General features: G+C 41.0%; 1 protein-coding gene across 1 annotated transcript; it reads left to right on the plus strand.

Moving 5' to 3' along the window:
* Positions 1 to 2,718: 2,718 nt before the first annotated feature.
* Positions 2,719 to 16,546, plus strand: LOC143029897 (non-selective voltage-gated ion channel VDAC2-like). Its single transcript, XM_076193079.1, has 3 exons — positions 2,719 to 2,874; positions 15,218 to 15,421; positions 15,565 to 16,546. Exons 2-3 carry the CDS (start codon positions 15,223 to 15,225, stop codon positions 16,212 to 16,214), a joined length of 849 nt encoding a protein of 282 aa, XP_076049194.1. The 5' UTR covers positions 2,719 to 2,874; positions 15,218 to 15,222; the 3' UTR covers positions 16,215 to 16,546.
* The last annotated feature ends 948 nt before the right edge of the window (positions 16,547 to 17,494 follow it).

Genomic DNA, 17,494 nt, shown 5'->3' on the forward strand with positions numbered 1-17,494 from the left:
ACCTACTGGGGTGCCAATTCTTCTCGTGTGGGCGTTCTGGGGTGACAATTCTTCATGTGACCCTTATGTTGTGACAAGCAGCAGATAACTGTATTCATTAAGGCGCAAACCCAAACCTCGGCGAAAGGGGAAGAGGAACATGTGGCTCGTAGATCATTAATCTCTAAGTTATTGAGAGAGAGAGAGAGAGAGACGCACGTTTAGTGAAGTCTACTGTACATTGGCAATCCGCAACTGAGTTGAGCGTACTTGTATCTTGAGTATTTATTTTTCTTTATACGCTAGGGTTGTTAACAATTAGGGAAGGTTGTGTTTTGTAACAATATCAGTAAAGTTTGACAATGTACTGTCGTCGTGATGGTAAATTATGGGATTAGCATCTGCCATCCGCCTCTGAGCGTTCATACAAAATATGAGAGGGGTTCAGGGAGACATATTTGAAGATTACTGCTATCCTAATCCTTGTATGGGGTTGCCATATAAATGAGGGGTGAAACGGCTTAGGCTGTCGAGGTCTTGCTGCATTGATTTTGACCCAGGCAGTAGGCAGGGAAACTAATGTGCATGGGATGGTTGGAGTGCCTTGGATAAAACCTGCCTTGCTTTTTATTTTTTCTTCTTGGGTGGAAATAAGAAGTGTATCCTTTTCCCACCAACTCAGGTCGGGACGATAAAGCTCGTTGTGTGACCTCGTAAAGAGAGGAATGTGGCGTACTTCAGTAAAGAAACCCCAATGAATGCAGCGGAGTGGTTGGCGAGGAGAGGAAGCCAAGCAAGAACTTCTTGAGTGAGGCTGATAAACTATGCACTCCAATACCATAAGTGGCGCAGCGTGAGAATAAGACGCATGCCCAAGTAGGAGTAAAGTTGAACGTATATATTGCCTGCGTATATACATGTTCGGGTCTTTCACGCGCGCACGTACACACACACATACATACACACATAAAATAATAATAAATGATGGATATATAGCGGGGAACCTACGGTTGGTTGATAAATCAAATAGTCTGGAGGCAATAAAAACGTAGAGAACGGCCTCCTGCAGTAAGATTCTACATATATCTGACTACTTGCCAGTATAATTGTCTTCATAGTTTACAAAACTTGAATAGCTTCAAGGGGAAATCTGATGATATAGATTATTTCTTAAAGGAAATTAAATAACTTCGACCAATATATATACATACATATATATATATATATATATATATATATATATATATATATATATATAATGTGTGTGTGTGTGTGTGTGTACACCGCAAAGACATGACACCGGACAAACACATCAATGAAATAGTCGTAGAAACCTTCAACCTAGGTCAATGAAAGTGGCATTTGACTACTTGGACGAGGAAATGATTAAAAATAAAATTTACACTTATAAGACCAAAACTGTACGCAGCAACACTATGTACACCCAGTACTAAAAAGAACATCAAGAAATTAGAAAGAATACAAAGAGCAACGACAAGTTGCCACCCTCTCCAAATTAACATACGAACTAAGATTGTCCAAATTGGAATTACCAACTCTGGAACAAAGAAGAGAAAGAGGAGATCTGCTGACTATTTATAGAATCATGAAAGGAATGGAAATCCTAGATAGGAATGATTTATTAAAATGGTACAATGGAAAAACAAGAGAGCACGAAAAGAAACTAAAAGGATAACTATAGAAGAGATCTGAAAAAATAGCTTCCCACATAAGAGTAGTTGGATACCTGAAATTATTTGGATAAAGAAACTGTGTGTGCAAACACTATTCAAGATTAGAAAAAACTTGATGCTGAAAGATACAAAGACGGGTTACTACGAGCATAGCTCCTCTTCCGTTTAATACAACTAGGTAAACACACACACACAAGCCCGGTTTGATCTTGGTGTACTCACACATTTCCGTTTTTAAACCCGTCTGAATCTATGAAGTGATTCGGAGAAATTTGTATAATCTTTACCATTGATAAATTGTAACAAGTTTATAATGAAATTCGAGGTATTGCTAGTGAACGCAAGACATGCCTAGTGACACAACTTGGTAGGCTAAGTTTGAAAAGCGAAAAGTAATCTGGTCTATTCGGGCCAGTTTTTACAGGAACTTTTAAGCATTGTCGTTGGTCATACAATTGCCATCACTGTACGATATGGTCAAACTGTTTGTTCCTGTTACTATTAATAAAACTTCGGAACTATTTAGGCAACATGGAAGAGTGAGGCTTTCTTGATTAATTTTCAAATACTTTTATCAAACTGAAATCTCACTGCATTAGGACCCAGTCCATATTTTGCAAGAGTACTACTGGATTCTACCCTGCTCTATCCCTGCCAGGTCCACTAATTGCAGCTGTACCTCCAGAACAGAAAAAAAATCAAGTGATAGCATGTTCCACAGCAGGAACTTTATAATGTATTGCGCACTTTCTCTTTGACAAGGTTCCAAACCACCGACTTTAGTTCACAGGGCGCACTGATGTATTGGTTTAGAAAATATGATTTTGTCTTAGATTTTAGTATTTAATTATCTACGTACAAAATATTTTTCATACACGCTTATTGTTTCACTACAACACCCATACGCAAAAAAAAAAAAAAATGGGTACGTTACGTAGAAAGAGGTTCCATATTTTTCATTCATAAATGTAGATAATGGTAGACAAATATTTTAATTCCCCCACAACTATTCCATATGTACAGTAACACTTGACGAGTCCATAGTTTCATATAAATTTTGAATTTGGCGGATATTTGCGTAATGGTTCAGTTTTGTGACGTCACAAGGGTGGAGCCCGTGTATTTTCTTCTGTGGACCCCTGAACCTCATCCCAGCTGATCAACGCACTTCTGCTTGACGTCCATTGCACACCAACCCTTGGTAAATTTTCAAATTATATTTGTTTACAAGTGTGTGATAGAGGTGTATTTTGCTTCCATAGACGGGCAGCACTGCCAGGAAAGGTTGCTTTATCATTTTACTGGATATTGGTTCTCGTTTTGCTCAAAATTAGTTTTATATCATGAAAGTCTGATTTGTTGTTAGTCACCATGTAGCAGACGACGCAGAGTAACCGGTGAGGGAAGTTGCGTAGGGTCCTTATATAATTGAAGTTCAAAGTAAATAAAAAAGGTTTTGACAGTTGTTTTCATTAGTGTACATATTGTATCTTGTGAACTCGTTTGTTGTTAATCATCGGCGGGTAAGCCTAACTCCAAAGTTCCCGCGAAACACGGGCATATTCTTATAAGCTAACGAAAATGTGTAGGCTAATAAATAAAAGTGGAATGGTCGTGTATATGTAGATAAATAACCATGTAAAATAACATGTAGTTGTGTTTTATTGGCTTATGTGAAAATGGGAGGCGGAATGTGACCCTGTCTTGATTGTTGTGGCCGTCCAGAAAATCGAAGTTACGGGAGGTCACAGGGTTCTTTTGTATGGTATTCTGCCGCAGAAACCCGCGTACGGTCCAGTGGTTAGTGTTGTATTCCATTTATTTTAATTCTTCCACCATAATCCGCACGGAGTGCCCAATTGAGTCTCCTAGTTTGGTATTGAACAGAAGGGAAAGGGTAACACAAGTTTAATGGACTGTTGTAAAGTGGTTTCGTTCTTGGTTGGGAAGTTGACATAGTTAAATTCGCCATGTGTGGTAGTACATTTGTTCATGGAAATTGTAAATTTAAGAATTGATAGCACAAAGTTAGGAAGTATCTTAGTATGTATTGTGCTCCAGTATTGAAATGAAGATGTGTACGAATTTAGTATTGGCTATAGTACCTTATACATATACTCGTACTGGTTTGTTCAGCCATCATTCAGATTTCAGTGGTTCTGGGTGTATTGTATAATAATACTAATGAGCACTAATGGTACTTTTTCATTTACATGTCCAGGTGTTTTCCACTTCCATAGTTTTGACAATTTTATTATAACTGTCAACACAAGTCCAGTCAAATGATTAGCCCTAGACCTAGTATTTATGGCAATATAGGAACGATAAGTTATGAAGGGCAGAGTTGGTTTGGAAGCATCCCAAGGGTGCCTGAAAAGAGGACAAGTAGGTTTATCGGAATGTTGGACTGTAAGGCTTGCTTGAGAAAACTTTGAAAAGGAATTTACAAACATTTTATAGCACTAGTTAGGGATGCATAGAACTCCAAACATACAGTATTACTCATTTTTGGCTATTCTGTAATCTTGTAGTTGCATGCTATATTTTAGAAATAAATTTTCAGTTAAAATTCCAGAAACTTGCATTTCCAATAGCCTGTACCCTAAAATAACATAATCTAATGTAACCATTCTACAGAAAAAATATCTTTTAAATGCTAAAAAGAAAAGTGATAAAATGTGATATTGGAATAACACCAAATGTCTCAGGAGTTAGGATGATCAATGGATTTGAAATAGATTTTCCTGTAGTGCAGCTATGAGTGATATAGTGTGTGAAAACGTGCTAATTGTGTTAGTGTATGAAGTAACATTCATGAACATATGCCCATGCATTAGCAAAAATTGGTTCCATTCCAGTGTCACCCATAAATATTTTTTTTTTGCCAACAAACTGTTAGGTTTGGGTATATGATATTAGGAGCCATTGGACCATGCAATTTTCATGTTAAGTATTCATGTTTGTGTGATTCTGGAATTTTACCAAAAATCATTGTATTTGGGTTGGAAAAGATGATCAAGTAGATTGAGGTGAAGGTGGAGCAGTTCACTAGTGTAATGTCATCATGGATGTTAAACTTATGTAGATGAGGTGGTATGGGAGGTAAATGTGAGGGTGATTAAAACTGTAGGGAAGTGGAGATGAGCCAATAGATTGGTGATGACACTGCACCTGTGGCTAGGTAAGCGGAGGGTGGCAGGTAGCAGAGTTTGTGAGGGATGTACATGAGGAGGGGTTGGGAGCGAATTGCATACAAGGTTTAAAGAAGAGATGCTAGAGGAAGTAAAGTATATTTGGGGTTGCATATAGCAAGGCGTGTAGGAATGGGAATGGAGGTAAATTGAAGAGTGAGGAAAGCAAGAAGTCTTGGGATGTGTGAAAATGGAATGGGAAACATTCATCAAAGTCTGAAGTACATGAATTGGTGATTTTACCTTTGACACAGTACAGGGCAGATGCTGGGAATTTAAGAGGCAGGAAGGAGGAATTTAGATGTTTGAAATGGTAGTGGTTACAGGCACGGATAGAATGAGTAATGTGTGGAAAGAGTGGGTTGATAAAGAAGACATATTTGGGTTGGGTATATGGAAAGAATGAGTGAAGAAAGGCAAGCAAGAAGACCAGAAGGCAGAAAGGGATGAAGGTAACTTTAGAAAGAAAAAAAGTGAATAGATATATAGAGTAAAGGAATCCTTGGGAAAAGGAAACGTGTTGAGCAGGGAGGGAGAGGGCAAAAGTAGTTGTGAATGGATGACAACTTGGAGACAATCTGGAAGGATTTCTCCTTGTCTTTATTTTATTTGGAAATAGGTGAGGGGGTAGGGTTGCTACGTAAGCAAGTAAACCATCTTTGCCTGTTGGCCCCTACTGTGGAGGTGCCGTCATGTAGTATTGCTTCTTGGCAGTGGAGAGATGGTGCCCGTTCATTCACGATGAAGGGAAAACAAATGAATGTTGGACAGGTGTAGGATGGGTGAAGTGTGGGTGCAACTTTGGTTGGCAATCTACCTTATAAAGAGGGGAAAGCCCTTTTTTATATGTATATTTATCATTGTAGTGAAGGTGTTTATAGCTATCAGTACCTTGTATGATTAGGATCATGATAGAATTTTAATTTCCTTAGCCCGCAGTCAACAAAGACAGCTATTTTCTTTAAAATTTAATCGCACCACAACCACTGAAAGGGTGTATGGTTTTGTTTGATTTTGTTCATTAGATTTGTGTATTTTTTGGTTTAGTTTTATTTGATTTATATTTTCTGGGAAGTCTAAGCTATGGTCATATATGCAAGTCATCAACTTTGGTTGAATGAAAGTTACATTGTCACATAATTTTAGGATTTTTACATTTTTACATTTGTCAAGTGAGCTAGGATTTGTTAAAATTGTGTACCAAAAACCCAATAGATGATACACCAATTGCAATATAAATTACCCTGTCACATGTTGACTGTATTATAACCCAGGTTTACCAAAAGTTGGTGAAATGCAATAAGCAATTACCATGTGACCATATTTTGTCAGATGAGATACTGGGCATTATTTGCTAGCATTACACTAGGTAGGTTTTGCCTAACTTGTGCAAAGGTATCACCAATGGGTACCTGCACGTGGTGACAGAAACTGACAGGAAATAATTGAATAATCTCCCTCTTGCCCATCTCTAAAACATGTCAACACCCTAACTACCTTTTGAGGTGCAGCATCAAGGGAATGACACTGCAGTCTGTACTAACTTGCTGTATTTCCTCTACCTTTTCATATGAGTTGACATGACCTCTCCCTTCTCTCACAGCAGTGGGTTATTCAAGCCACTGTGGATTTGCAGGTTTCGAGTTAGTGAAACTGCAATATTTATAATTGCTCTGGATTTTTTTCCGCTTCCTCTTCCTTTTGAGATAATGATCCAATATGGTTGTTATACTGGTGTTAGTGGATGTGTTTAGTTTCCTGGGAATTTTCCTCCAGAAACTTATAGTGACACTCAAATCTTTGGCTCCTATTGTGACCATAATGCAGCCACACAGTTGAAGAGAAGGAAAAGGCTTTTGCACAATTTGTGAAAATAGTGTTTCTCTCTCTCCCCCAGTTCCTCTCTCTCCCCCAGTTCCTCTCTCTCCCCCAGTTCCTCTCTCTCCCCCTCTTCCTCTCTCTCCCCCTCTTCCTCTCTCTCCCCCTCTTCCTCTCTCTCCCCCTCTTCCTCTCTCTCCCCCTCTTCCTCTCTCTCCCCCTCTTCCTCTCTCTCCCCCTCTTCCTCTCTCTCCCCCTCTTCCTCTTCTCTCCCCCTCTTCCTCTTCTCTCCCCCTCTTCCTCTTCTCTCTCCTCTCCCCCTCTTATCTCTCCTCTCCCCCTCTTCTCTCTCCTCTCCCCCTCTTCTCTCTCCTCTCCCCCTCTTCTCTCTCCTCTCCCCCTCTTCTCTCTCCTCTCCCCCTCTTCTCTCTCCTCTCCCCCTCTTCTCTCTCCTCTCCCCCTCTTCTCTCTCCTCTCCCCCTCTTCTCTCTTCTCTCCCCCTCTTCTCTCTCCTCTCCCCCTCTTCTCTCTTCTCTCTCCTCACCCACTTCCTCTTCTCTCTCCTCACCCACTTCCTCTTCTCTCTCCTCACCCACTTCCTCTTCTCTCTCCTCACCCACTTCCTCTTCTCTCTCCTCACCCACTTCCTCTTCTCTCTTCTCTCTCCTCACCCACTTCCTCTTCTCTCTCCTCACCCACTTCCTCTTCTCTCTCCCTCTTCCTCTTCTCTCTCCCTCTTCCTCTTCTCTCTCCCTCTTCTCTCTCCCTCTCCCTCTTCTCTCTCCCTCTTCCTTTCTCTCCCTCTTCCTCTCTCTCCCCCCATCTCCCTTCTTCCTATCTCACAATCTCCCCCTCTTCCTATCTCCCTTGCTCTCTCTCTCCTCTCTCCCCTCTCCCTTGCTCTCTCTCTCTCTCTCCTCTCTCCCTTGCTCTCTCTCTCTCTCCTCTCTCCCTCCTCTCTCCTCTCTCTCTCCTCTCTCCCTTGCTCTCTCTCTCCTCTCTCCCTCTTCCCCTCCCCCTCTGTGTGTGTGTGTGTGTATACACGCACTTTTCCACCACCCAATCTTACCTCCTCATGTATGAAAGGTCATCCCTGTAACAGCAATTTTCCTAATGGACTGGCATACTACTTGCAAATTTCCATATTTCATTGTTTGGACAAGGATGGTGGTGACGTTTCTGGTTGGCAAGATAAGTTGCATTTTGTTCAGTGTCATCAACAGCTTTCTATTATCTTTGTTCCCTTTTTCCAATGTTGCTTGATAGGAAAAACTGAACTTATTTTTGAAAAGGCCTACTGGAAGTTAGAACACTCGTCCTCTAGGGCTCTAGGTATTCCTAACTGTACGACCTAAGTATTGAACAAAAAAAGAAATTATTTTTTCTCCTTTCTTAACCCCTATCATATGATGATTCATGAAGCGGGAGTGGGTTTATGACAATGCCGGAGACAGCATCTTGATTATTTTGTAGTAGCTGTGTTACCCCCATATTCTGTGAACTGGCTTGATCACATTTTTTTGTTTATTAATATTCAGAGTGAATGAGAACAAGTGATACACATATTTTATAACTTAAGTATTGATATGCGTCATTGAACCTTGAACCATCATACGTCAGGCAGCTGTTGCTACCTGCAAGAATTTGACTTGTATTGAAGAAGTTAATCCTTGTCATGGAAATAGAAATTAATAAATCGACTCATTATGTCATGAAGGTAATTTCAGGAAAGATGTAGAGAAGTTGAAGAGGAGGAAAGGGGGGTGAAGTTAGTCTTATTAAAACATGGAAAATGACAGATGAAGGATGGTTGAATTGATAAAGGAATGTAAACATAGAAATTTGGGATCTATGCCCATTTATAGGATTAGCAACCACCTTTGTTGAGTGGTGTTTTTTGTAATAGGAAGGCGGTGTTGGTGTTGTTTAGTATTGATCTTGTACCTTGTCTTCCTACTTGATATTTTCATTCCAGAAATTTTTCCATTAATTTTTTCCTCAACTATTTGTTTGTACAAGACTGCTGGTTCAATTTGATTTTGAATTCATCAGGATTGTTATTCCATGGAAAACTTCCATCGTGCCAAGGTCATGTAAGGTGAATGTTCATGGTTCATATGGTCTGTTAAGATCTGCGAAAGAAAGAAATCTTTAATCCTATTAATATTTATATATGATAGTGGATAGTTTTAGATACTTGGGTGTGAATGTGTCAGGAAAAGGAGTGGAGGTGGAGCTAGAATGTAGATTGAGAGAGGCAAATAAATGCCTTGGTGGATTAAAAAGTGTAATGAGAAATAGATATTTGGAAATGGATGCTAAGAGGAGATTGTATGAAGGAGTGATTGTGCTGACAACACTGTATGGGGCAGAAACATGGAACGTGAGAGAAAGAGAGTAGTAGTTTGAATGTGTTCGAGATGAAATGCCTGAGAAGTATGATAGGGGTACTAGACCAGATAGTGAGAAATGAGGAGGTGAGGAGGAGGAACAGGGGTGGAAAGGGAGTTTGGATTGATGAGAGTATTAGGATGGTTTGGACACGTAAAGAATGAGTGAAGAAAGATAAGAGGTGTAGAAGGAGTGAACATGAGGGGTCGACCTAGGATGAGATGGATGGATGGGGTAAAAGGGGCATTGGGAAAAGGGGGGGGAATGTCTGTTGAGGAAGGATGGGAGAGGACAGAAGATAGGAGTGAATGGAGAATGGCTGTGTATGGATGATTCTGTAATGCATGAGTGGGAGTGGGTGGGGAATGGGAGTGAGGGAGTATGTATGAGAAATAAATTGATGTAGGGCAGTGGACAAGATGTAGGGATGACCGTCATCCAGGAGGTGCCAAGATAAGAGGGAGGGAAGAGTGTAGAGAGGAGGAGTAAGTAGGGGATGGAATGGGTGGGAGTGGTTTCTGTGCCATTGTCGTTTGGCTGCCTCCTGTGTACGGGGGGAAAAGCCTTTGGTATATGTATGTACTTTAGGATGTCAATAACCTTTAATTACAACTACTTTGAAAGCATTGGTAGATGCATTCCCTGGTTTTAGGCGTACTGTTTGTTGGTAGATGCATTCCCTGGTTTTAGGCATACTGTTTGTTGGTAGATGCATTCCCTGGTTTTAGGCATACTGTTTGTTCTGTCTTTATTGGATTTGTTGGTATAGTTAGAATGTCTTTGTGATAGGTGTGTGTATGCCTTTTTTATGGACATGTGGTGTACCTGGGGCAGGTTCTTGTAGATATTATAATGCTATTTGAGTCCATTTGATAGGTTGTATGAGCTCTGTGTATAGTATATTTGTCATGAGTTATTTGTATAATGGAATTTCTGTTCCAACATCTTGCTCGTCTTGCACCAGTAGCTGTTGTGAGTAACCATAAAACCTTCATGTAAAGGGGTGGATGAAGTTATGAAATGGGTGGCCAAGTATTTATTATTTTCAGTAGTGGAAGGGGCAGGTCATTGAGTTTAAACCACCGTTTCTGCATATTCCAGGTACTACTTGTTTGCAAATTTGGCTCTTTTCTCAGTCACAAGTTGGCTTTTCAGAGGTTTGCAAATGGTCTTACTAAAAGCTGACAATCCAGTAAAAATTGCTGACGAGCTGATCAATTGTATTTCTTACAGTACGAACCCATAAGTGGAAGCTTTCATTGCCATCAACTGGCAGATGGCAATTGCATGATGGCCCGTTTATTGACAGTGGATTTAAGAATGTATTGGTAGATCAATAGAAAATGAACACAATAAAATAAACAAAATATACTTAGATTGGTAATTAAGAATCATTTGATAACGGTAATTTAAAAGTTTGAGAAATCGGTGGCAATCTGTCATTTTTGTATCTTCAAACCATTATGAGTTTGACACAGTGTGTGGTAGGAATTTTGATACATTATATGATATATCTCAAATCCATATAAATTTTAACAAATGAATTCAGTGTTAAGATTACTCCCTGGATTTTTAACAACCCTAATCAGTGCTGTGTGTTGTGTAGGTACAAAACAATGCCACCTAATATCAAGGTCATTAGTTGTCAATCATCTCAAGGTGACGGCATTGTTCCTATGCATCATTCCGGTTATCAGCAAAAGGATTCATGTTTTGAGGGATCAAACCTTACATAAAATTAAATTGAATATCTTCATTGAATATATTATGTAAATTGACAGAATAAGCAACTTTTTGAACGATAAATGTTTTGTCGGTGCATTGAGGTTGGCATTTGAGACTGTCAGCCTGTGGTACGACTCCTTGCAAATGTGGTATTTAATTTCCTGATGCAGCTGGCTTGTGTGCTATGTGCAGGGACACTTCCTCTGGAATTCATGGGCTCTCCTTCTTAAGTTCTTGTGGTGAAACATTTGTCTCGATGTCATACATACATACATATACCAAGGCTTTTTCCCCCTTACAAGGTAGATAGCCAAAAAGGAAAGGGATAAAATCATTCCCACCCATTCCATCCCTGAATACACTCCACCCTCCCTCTTATCTTAGCACCTCGTGGATGACGGGTCATCCTGCACCTTGTCCACTGCCCTGGGTCAGAAGCAGTGTCACAAGACACAGCACATCCGCAGCAAGGCCGCTTCATTAAATCGGTGACCCCCCCTTTCCGTCCCCCCATCGCATAAAAGGAGAAGACGGGGAGAAATCCCTTCGGGCTGCGTCAAATTTTGCTCACACATACTACCTCACCCCTATCCCCCCACCCATTCCACCTCATGCATCACAACATCATCCATATACAACCATTCTCCATTCACCCCTGTCTTCTGTCCTCTCCCGTCCTTCCTCAACAGACATTCCCCTCTTCCCCAAAGCCCCCTTCACCCCATCCATCCACCTCATCCTAGGACGTCCCCTCATGTTCAATGCCTCCACATCTGCCTTTCATACCTCTTTTACTAGTCTTTCTTCACTCATTCTTTCCATGTGTCCAAACCATCCTAATACTTTTTCATCAACCCTATCTCCCAACTCCCTTTCCACCCCTGTTCTCCTCCTCACCTCCTCATTTCTCACTCTATCTAGCCTAGTAACCCCCATCATACTTCTCAAGACACCTCATCTCAAACACATTCAAACTCCTTTCTTCCTCTTATGTTCCATGTTTCTGCCCCATACAGTGCTGTTGGCACAACTCCTTCATACAGTCTCCTCTTAGCATCCATTCCCAAATGTCTATTCCTCATTACAGTTTTTAATCCACCAAGGCATTTACTCGCTTCTCTCAATCTACATTCTACCTCCACCTTCACTCCACCTTTTCCTGCCACATTTGCACCCAAGTATCTAAAACTATCCACTTCCTCCAGTCGCTCTCCCTTAATGCTCACTTCCAGTCTACTGCCACTTTCACCCCTTGTACATCTCATCACCTTACTTTTACCCACATTTATTTTTAGCTTTCTTCTATCACATACTCTCCCAAACTGTCACCAACTTCCTCAATCCCTCCTCCGATCCTGCCACAAGTGCAGTGTCATCCGCAAACAACAGCTGGCTCATCTCCCACTTTTCTCCATTTTCTTTAACCATCTCCAATCCCTGACCCACTACCCTTGCATTTAACTCTCGTACTACCCCATCCATGTATAAGTTGAACAGCCAGGGCAACATAACGCATCCTTTACCTCAAACCACTCACTCGCCTCCATTTCTAATCCTGACACAAGTTCTACTACTCTCATAAAAACTCTTGACAGCTCCCAGAAGCTTTCCTCCTATCCCGTATATCTGCATAACCTCCCACAGTGCCTTTCTGTCTACCTTATCGTAAGCCTTTTCCAGATCCATAAAAGCCCAAAAAACATCCTTCCCCTTTCCTATAGCATTCTCACATATGTCTACCACAAAGATCTGATCTACACAACCTCTACCCGTCCTAAATCCACACTGTTCCTCACCAAATACTCCCTCTGTTCCTCTCTTAATCCTCTCAATCAAGATCTCATAAGCCTTCCCAACTACACTTAACAAGTTAATCCCTCTGAAACTACTACATTCACACTTGTCCCCTTTTCCCTTGTAAAGAGGAACTATACGGGCACTCCTCCAGTCCTCCGGCACTCTACCCTCTCTCCAGCAAACATTAGATAACCTTACCAGCCAGTCCACCATCACTGTACCTCCTTTTTTTTTAGACATTCTGCATGGCATCCATCCAGACCAGGTGCCTTACCTGCTCTCATCATCTTAACAGCTGCCTTCTTCATCCTTCCTTAGTTCTCCTCCATTTTCCTCACTCATCACGGTCATTTTCTTCGCATTTCCCACTGCAGATATCTTTCCCTCCCTATCCTCCTACATTTAGCAACTCCCTAAAATATTCTGCCCATCTTCCCCTTACTGCCTTCTCTTCCATTATCATCTCTCCATCTGCACCTTTTACCTTTTCTTCTCTACTTGATTCGCCTCCTCTTCCTCTCTTAATTTCCTTCCAAAACATCTTTTTATTACTTTCAAAATTTTCTGTCATACTCTCACCCCATTTCACATCTGCTCTCTTTGCCTCCTTTACCTTTTGCTTTACTTCTCTCTTCTTTTCAGTCCTGTATGCAGTTTTACATGGCATACCAGAGTTAAGTTCAGAAGCTGGTATGCAAACATTTGTAAAGTTGTTCAAATAACACCATCTAGTTAGGAACTGTCCCTGTTATATGGGAATCAAATGCACATTTTTGTTTGAAGTGTGCCCATTCAGCAAGATGGTGGTATTAAATCTTAGGTTTGCAATTTTAGTGGCAAGCAGAATTGCTGTAGAATATTTTGGAGAGAATCTCAACTGATTTGTCATTCAGTTTTCTAGTTCTGGTGTATGCATTCTTGGCAACAATCTTGTCATATTGATGCAAGTGCTTTGATGTATTCAGGGTCTAGAGTTGGGAGGGTCATGTCTGGAGTAGTTGAATAGCTGTGGCAAAGATATTGTGCCTTGTTGGTATACCTGTCTTTGTAGTTTGTACTACTAGCAACTTGCCTGCCAAAAAGTTCTTTAGCCATTTCTTGTATGTTTGTCTTGATTTTTTTAGTATGCGTTGTGGGACTCAAAAGCCTTGTTCATGTTCTTTTTTATCATAACATGGACAGGGTGGTGTGGGAGGTAAAAGCAAGGGTAATGGGCGGGGGACTGGAGATTGTTAAAATGGAGAAGAGCGGGAGGTGAGCCAATTGTTGTTTGCTGATGGCACTGCGCTTGTTGCAGGGTCAGAAGGATTAAAGGAGTTTGGAAAAGAGAAAGTTGATGGTGACTGGGTAAAATCAAGGTGATGAAATGTACAAAGGTAGAGGACGGCAGCGAGTCTAAAAGGGTAGAGGCTGGAGGAAGTGGATAGCTTTAGGTAATTAGGGTTGCATGTAGGAAGGGAGGAATGGAGATGGAAAATTTTAGATTGAGAGAAGTAAATGCCATGAGGGATTAAAAAGTGTTTTGAGAAATAGGCAACTGGGAATGGATCCAAAGAGGAGATTGTATGAAGGGGTGAATGTGCTGATGGTATTGTATGGGGCAGAGACTTTGAGTTCAAGAGAAGCAGGAAATTTTTTAATACGTTTGAGATGAAATATCTGGGAAGTATGGTAGGGGTTACTAGGATGGATAGAGTGAGAAATGAAGTGAGAAGGAGAATGGGAATGGAAAAGGAGGTTGCAGGTAGGGCTGATGAAAGATTATTGGGATGATTTGGAAAAAAATGAATGATATATTAGTAAAAGAGGTGTGGAAGGCAGAAGTGGAGGAAATGTATGTGAGGGGACGACTGAGGATTAGATGGATGGATGGGGGTGAAGGTGACATTGAGCAAGGAAGGGAGATGGCCAGAGATAGAGATGAGTGAAAAATGACTGTAAGGGTGATACTGTTATGCAGTGAAGGATGGGGAGGTAGAGGGGTGCATGTGTGTGAATATTTTGAGACAGCCCAAAGGGTTTCTTCCAGTCTTCTCTTTTTGGCATGAGGGGGCAGTTGCTGATTAAGTGAAGCAGCCTAGCTGTGGGTGTATAGTGTCGTGCTGTATTTTGTTTGATCCAGGGCAGTTGGCGGATGCAGGGATAACCCGTCATCCACGAGGAGCAGAGATGGAAAGGGTGGTGCAGGGGAGTGAAATGGGTGGGAATAGGTATGTGCTTTCAAATTAGCTACCTCCTTATAAGGGGCATATAGATAGGACTGGTTGGTGGTAATTCCTTGTTAAATCCATTTGATAATTGACATGAGGTTTGTATCTGGCTTGCTTGTAAAGTAATCCTTTATGCTATGTTTGTTTGGTGAGGCTTTTTGTCTTTGTTTTAGAATTGTTCTGTCCATTAGTTTGTGTTGAAGAACTGAAATGGATCTACATAATGCTTGATACTGTAATTTTTATATTTTTATTAATTTTATTTTATTTGTATATCTATTTTTATTTATTGATGATTTTTGCAATGGAAAAAGTGAGTTCAATTATTTGGTAACACATGTACATGTTATTATACAAGGAATGAGTATTTTAAGCCATTATTTAAGTATTACTTAGTTTTTAATTTTTACAGGCAAAATGGCTCCCCCTACTTATTCAGACTTGGGCAAACAGTCCCGCGATGTTTTTGGCAAGGGTTATCACTTTGGTGTACTCAAGCTGGAGTGCAAAAGCAAGACTGCCACTGGAGTAGAAATCACTGCTGGTGGTAACAGTGCTATTGAATCAGGAAAGGTGGCTGGCAACCTGGAAACCAAATACAAGGTCAAGGAACATGGTAAGATATATGTTGTGTGTATATATGCATATATATACATATATATATATATGTATGTATATGGGTATATATTAAGGAAAAATATTTATGCTTTGTTCTTGATAGGATTTTGTTCAACTTAATTATTTCCTGTTGACTTTCAGGGTTAACCTTTACGGAAAAGTGGAATACGGATAACACTCTTAACACGGAGATCGCCCTTGAGGACAAGATTGCTAAGGGTGTCAAAGTTGTGCTCAATACTACTTTTGCCCCACAAACGGGCAAGAAGTCTGGTGTGCTCAAGTCTACCTACAAGACAGATGCCCTCGCAGTTAATCTTGACTCTACTCTTGACCTTGGAGGGCCCGTAGTAAATGGTGCAGCAGTTGCAAGCTACAAGAATTGGTTGGTTGGCTACCAAATGTCTTTTGATTCTGCCAAATCCAAACTAACCAAGAACAACTTTGCAGTTGGTTTTGTCAATCCTGACTTCATCCTACACACTTTTGCCAATGATGGAGCAGAGTTTGGAGGTTCTCTTTTCCACAAGATCAACGGTGATTTGGAAGGTGCAGTGGACCTAGCTTGGTCTGCTGGATCCAACACCACACGCTTCTCCATTGGCTGCAAGTATGCATTGGACAAGGATGCTGCTCTGCGTGCTAAGGTGAACAACTCCTCCCAGGTTGGCATTGGCTACCAGCAGAAGGTGCGTGATGGCATCACCATGACTCTTTCAACACTTATTGATGGCAAGAACTTCAACCAAGGTGGACACAAAGTTGGTTTGGCCCTTGAATTGGAGGCCTAAATTGTATGTATAATTGAAGTCCTATTTTGTGTTGCTATTTTAGCGGCCAGGGTTCATGAGGGAGCCTTGATCCCACTGACAATGTGAGGGCATGTTGCTAGTCTCAGCTGCCTCTCCTGTGTACATGGAACTGTGGGGTTGCCTGTCTCCGCACTACCTTGTCTTAGATTCCAGTAGGTGTATGGAAGGAGTTGCATTGTACATTACTTAACTGACTCACGTGTACATTTGTTACAATTGTCATTGAAATGAAGGAAAAGATTTTAAGTCATTGGAGCAGCTTCTTGGATTTTCATTTTACTCATCCATAATAAACTTAAAATCCAAAATAATGGGTATAATTTAGTCCTTAAGAAATTGATACTACTAGAATGAATATATTTTTCTACTCAAGAGTGAGAATATTTCAGGATAATTTATACATAATCCAAGGGCTTTTTCCCCCCTTACAAGGGAAGTAGTCAAAGGCATGAATCTACCACTCATTTCATCCCCTCATACTCCACTCCCATTCACCACCCCTCCCTCCCTCTTTTCTTGGACTCTTCTGGATGACTGGTTATCCCAGCATCTCGCCCACTGCCATGGGTCAGAAGCAATGTAGCAAGATGCAGCACATCCACAGCAAGGCTGCTTCACTTAATCGACAACACCTGTCTCCTTGTGCAGGAAAAGACAAGACATAGAGAAATCCCTTTGGAATGCATCAAAACATCATACACATACTTCCTAACTCCCACCCACTCCATGCATCACAGCATCATCCATACACAATCATTCTCCATTTATCCCAGTCGTCTGTCATCTCCCTTCCTCAACAGACAACCCTTCTTTCTCAATGCCCCTTTTTCCCCATCCATCCATCTCATCCTTGCTCGCCCCATCATGTTCACTCCCTCCATCCACCCCAGCCTTCCACATTTTTACTAATCTTTCCTCATGTGTTCAAACCATCCCAATACTCTTTCATCAACCCTGTCACCCAACTCCTTATCCACCACTGCTCTCTTCCTCACCTCATTTCTCACTCTATCTGGCCAAGTAACCCCTACCATACCAAACACATTTAAACTCTTCCTTTCTTCCTCTAATGTTCCATGTTTCTGCCCCATATAGTACTGTCAGCACTACCCCTTCATTTATTCCCCTCGAGGCATTTACAATCTACAATCCACCTCCACTCCTCCCTTTCCCGTCACATCTCACCCTCTTAAGTATCAAAAACTATCCACTTCCTCCAGCCCCTTTCTCTTAATACTCTTCCAACTTGCCGCCATCCT

The sequence above is a fragment of the Oratosquilla oratoria genome, chromosome 11 (genome assembly GCF_046742065.1).
Source record: "Oratosquilla oratoria isolate Oo_2021 chromosome 11, ASM4674206v1, whole genome shotgun sequence".
Lineage (NCBI taxonomy): Eukaryota > Metazoa > Arthropoda > Malacostraca > Stomatopoda > Squillidae > Oratosquilla > Oratosquilla oratoria.